The 4,435-nt window shown below is 35.9% G+C and overlaps 1 protein-coding gene across 1 annotated transcript; it reads right to left on the reverse strand.

Annotated features, from left to right (window-relative positions):
• Positions 1 to 1,258: 1,258 nt before the first annotated feature.
• Positions 1,259 to 3,928, reverse strand: LOC110457541. Its single transcript, XM_021508866.1, has 3 exons — positions 3,695 to 3,928; positions 2,783 to 3,031; positions 1,259 to 1,317 (listed from the first exon to the last, which is right to left on the reverse strand). The coding sequence occupies exons 1-3, from the start codon at positions 3,876 to 3,878 to the stop codon at positions 1,259 to 1,261; spliced, it is 492 nt and encodes a 163-aa protein (XP_021364541.1). The 5' UTR covers positions 3,879 to 3,928.
• Between the last annotated feature and the right edge of the window lie 507 nt (positions 3,929 to 4,435).

Raw genomic sequence — 4,435 nt, forward strand, 5'->3', positions numbered from 1 at the left:
GTAGCACAACCGTCCTGGTGCCTTTATCATACGCGGAATTAGAAAACAAGTATCCAATATCTACTTCGTTTTTAACAATGGCGAGATTCATTATATGATTATTAGACGTTACAAGTAGTACGGTAGATGTGAACGAGTACAGCCCGGCGACAGGAGCCGTGAAGTGTCCATGTCGGGAGTCGTATCCGTTCCCGACGTTCGTTACAACGTCGTCAAACTCAACGGCCTGATGTTGTCCGAGAAGCAAAGGATTTGGGGACACAAGTGTACAGTAAAATCCAACAGCGGTGAGATTATCTGAAATATTGTTATCAGTTTGAGTCTGAGACATATACCATAAACGTAAGGGACACAAAATTTGTTTGACATGTACATTGTTTTTATTTCAATCGTGGACATTGTAAATCTTATTTATTAAAAAAACCATAATGCAGTTAAGTGTTTTCTCTTTCAATAAAGAATTTAACAAAATAAAGAAAAATGAGCCTTGATAGTAGAAGTGAAAATAACATAAATAATTTTAATAACGTTGATTTCATCACCAGAACACTACACCCAAACTTTCATTATATGTTCTTATACACAGAAACCAAACCTCCATTACATGTTTACTTGTCCCTGCAGGTAGGGCGTAATAATTGTACCTGCTGCCCCCATTGCATGAACGTAAGAGGCGACTAAATTTGGGATCTTATCTTTTCTCTTCATTCTTAACAACTTTCTTCTTCCTAATGTCTCTCTTGACTATGCCACACTTTTGGCCTTTAGTTGAGCGTTCGCCCCTGTGAGGAGGGCTTTGCGTTCTGTCCCCTGGCCGAGACATACCAGAGTCTGTAAAAATAGTAGTTGCTACTTCTGCTTAACGCTTAGCAATTTAGGAGCGGGACGACCGATTCATTCGGTGTCAGTATAATGTGACCGGGTGGGGTGTCCCACTGGGTGTCTTCGGCAGTATGGTTCCGTGAGGTAGCACTATGAAGTCGGCATCAGTTCCGCGCTATCACAAGGAGACAAACACGAACATATCGCAGCCTTCCAAAACACACACGCATACACTACACGCATGAATCTTGCACGCAGGGGTGGCCGTCCTTTAATAACCATAGCTGTTGATAGGACGTTAAACAATATACTGAACCAAAACCAAAACCAAAACATGTTTACTTGTTTCTTATTTGACTATTGTGTAATTATGTTTTGGGATTGCCACCTTAACTAATAAAATAGTATCAATAAAGCAAATAATGTTGCAAAACTATTAACACTTACTTCCGGGTACATTAGCTACTCTCCGTATCCGCGATAGTTTGCCGTCAGCTGTAAACATAGAACAAGCACATAGTTAATCGAATTTACTTATATTATATTTTGCATGATGAACAATCTGGGAATGTGACGTTTTATGTAGACATTGAGTATTAAGATTTCTAGTGTATCAATTACACGAATCATTTAAGAAAACAACAATAGATAACCAGTTCTTTTTGCGGCAATGCTAATTACGCCTACCGTAACTAACTTTCAAATCAGCAATTAAAAGAATTCAGATCAATATAAAACCTCTTTATATTAATTTAACATTAAATATTTACAGTTTCAAGTTTAATTGACTCAATAACCATTGTTGAGGTCATTGCCATTATCAATCGATAACGACAGTCATTCTCGTGCGCGTAATGATACATACACCGTGTACATATGTGTCAGTTAACAGCCCGGAGATTTCCATTGCTATTTTCGGAAGTAAACAGCATTACCGGGGATACCAGATTTGTACAACTCATTCAGTGTATTCATCCAAAAGATACATTGTTGAAATATATACATACATTGTTAAAATGTATACTTTCCGAGAACGTCACGTTGTTTACAGTTCCCGATGATTAATTACTTCACCGACTGAGAGGACGGCAGGATTTTGTGTTTTTTTTACGTGTTTGTGTTCATTTACATACGTTTACTCTGATGACATAGTGTAAACAATACCCAGAAATACGATATTAAATCTAATTTTGACAATAACGTTCGATATACGGCAATTTTGCCGTAATATTTTCAACTGCACTCGATAAGGCTGGTAGATAATGGTAATCACAGGACGGGTTCGATAAATTTACATGACCTACATGTCATTTGCCTGCCTATATACTGATAGTTTGATCACAGCACACGAACTGGGTTTTGTAATGATTGAAGTAAAAATCAAAATTTCAAAATAACTTCGTGTGTTTGTGTGTTCCGGAATTAAACAGTTCATCTTTGGGTATTAAATATAACTGTTGAGATAAACTTATAATTGAATGACAACGATATGATGTTCTTATAACAGTTTACGACTGCGTGTGGAATATTGTACGAGTACCTCGAGTTACGCAACTTTTCAAGTTGTGCTAAAATAGCCGCATAGAGCAACTTTGAAGTAATAATTATTGCTAATGAGTTATGATTACATGTTTAAGAGCGGACATACAAACCAATGTGATGTTCATGTTGAAGATATGCAGCCGATTTCGTTCGTATAATTCCTAGTTTGGTCTATCATGTCACAGTGGTCTCCGAAGCTTAACGCGAAGCGTAACCGTACAATTTTTATCACACATCGGGCTTGAATGGAATGCTTGTTATCCTTCCGCGGGATATATTCCGGTTAAAAGAACGCGTTTTATGTAATATTAAAGAAAAAAACAATAAATTAAGAATTCATTTTCTATTTAGTTTAGGTTATCGGATGATAACTACAATGGAACTCGGGTAAATTAATCATAAACAGCAAAAAATCTACTTTCAGTTGAAGCTAGAATAGTTTTAGAATCTACAACTTCATCTTGATTTCCTGGTGACTGAGGTTGACCGTTCTCCTGATCCTCGATCTCTTCTGTCGATTGCCCGGTTGTGACGTGTACATCCTCCGCAGGGCAGGTGTCCAAGTGTACTTGCTTCAGATCGCTTAGTCTAGATTCCATTATTTCATTAGCGGTTTGCAATTTCTCTGTGCGTTTGACAAGGTCATTGTTTTCTTTTTCCAGTGAAGCTATCAAGTAAAATAATAAAAAGAATGTATCATTGTGAACACAACAGGACAAAAACATTAATGGATTTACCACAAAATTGTATAGCCATCAGAAAATTGAAGGGGGAACGTTGTAAACGTTAATATTGAGAAAAAAAGTAAAGATTATCTTCGTTTTATGTTGAAAATGTAATAACCGTGCTTGCTCTATAGCTTGGTTATTGCCAATCTTGTCGTACTGTAGGGAAATGGCAAGATGTCCACCAAAAAAAGGAGACTGTGGTATTTTCTGATTTATATATCTTATTTCTTTTCTAATATCCATTTGTAATTCAGCTTCATAAAAAATAACAAAATGTTTATTAAAAACAACACAACATGATATAGATTGTACATGGGCAAACAATTTGTTTAACTCAAAGTGTAGTGATTGTTTGCTTAATTTTAAAGATGTAAATAAAGGAATGAGAACACTTTCGTTTTAGGGCAATTTTTGTAAGGATATTGAATACAGGCCCAAAACCGTTGTAGTATTCAAACAATATTGTCGGGTAAATATAAATAAGAATGGTGAATCAGGGGAAAACTTTACCTAAACTCATAAACTATTTCTGTATGGACATATTTGTAAATGTAATCATTTTTTTTACGATTTGTGATCATAGCTGGGTTAAATTTTGATACCTATTCGTTTTCCATACTCCTGCAACATCTCTGCCTGTGATTGGATCAACTCTGACTGTAACACCATCATCTTCTTTATTTCGGTTATCTCCTGATCCTGGAGGTCGTCCCGGTTACCGGGAGGTGTCGCCTGTATCAACTTTGTTGACAATAAAATAATAATGGCTAACGAAAACCCAACCATCTTGTTTGCTGTTTCCTTGACGTGTCACCAGTTTTACCAGTTGACCTTGCCTTCTTATCTCATTTTGTCACCAGATAAAAAAAAAATTGTGCCTCACTATCTTACACGTAGCAAGGTCTCATGTGAATCGTATTCAATGTCATATGGACCTGGTATAGATATTAGTTGATAGAATAAACACTATGTTATAGTCAAAGGCATTGTCTTTTTAAGAAAGTAAGTACAGCGTTCATTAAAAGGCATAATCCATCACCAGTCAATTTTAATGATTTTTTTCCAATGGATTATAATGGTATTCAATAATACTCAGGATACGCATTTCTTTTATCAACTTTGTTGAGATATAGGTATACATTTATCTATTATCATTATTAACTTTAAAAACCAGAAATATGTCGGAACGACATGTACATCGCGCCATTCTTCGGTTTTGTTTACTCGTGTACTTTAGAAATGATAACTTGTCTCCTTTTAAGAATGCATTACCAATTATCCAACAAACTTTCTATAGCTTTAATTTAAACTTCTGGTCGCTGTTTCGTCAACATTTTGCATAG

This window comes from Mizuhopecten yessoensis, unplaced genomic scaffold (assembly GCF_002113885.1).
Source record: "Mizuhopecten yessoensis strain PY_sf001 unplaced genomic scaffold, ASM211388v2 scaffold9207, whole genome shotgun sequence".
NCBI lineage: Eukaryota > Metazoa > Mollusca > Bivalvia > Pectinida > Pectinidae > Mizuhopecten > Mizuhopecten yessoensis.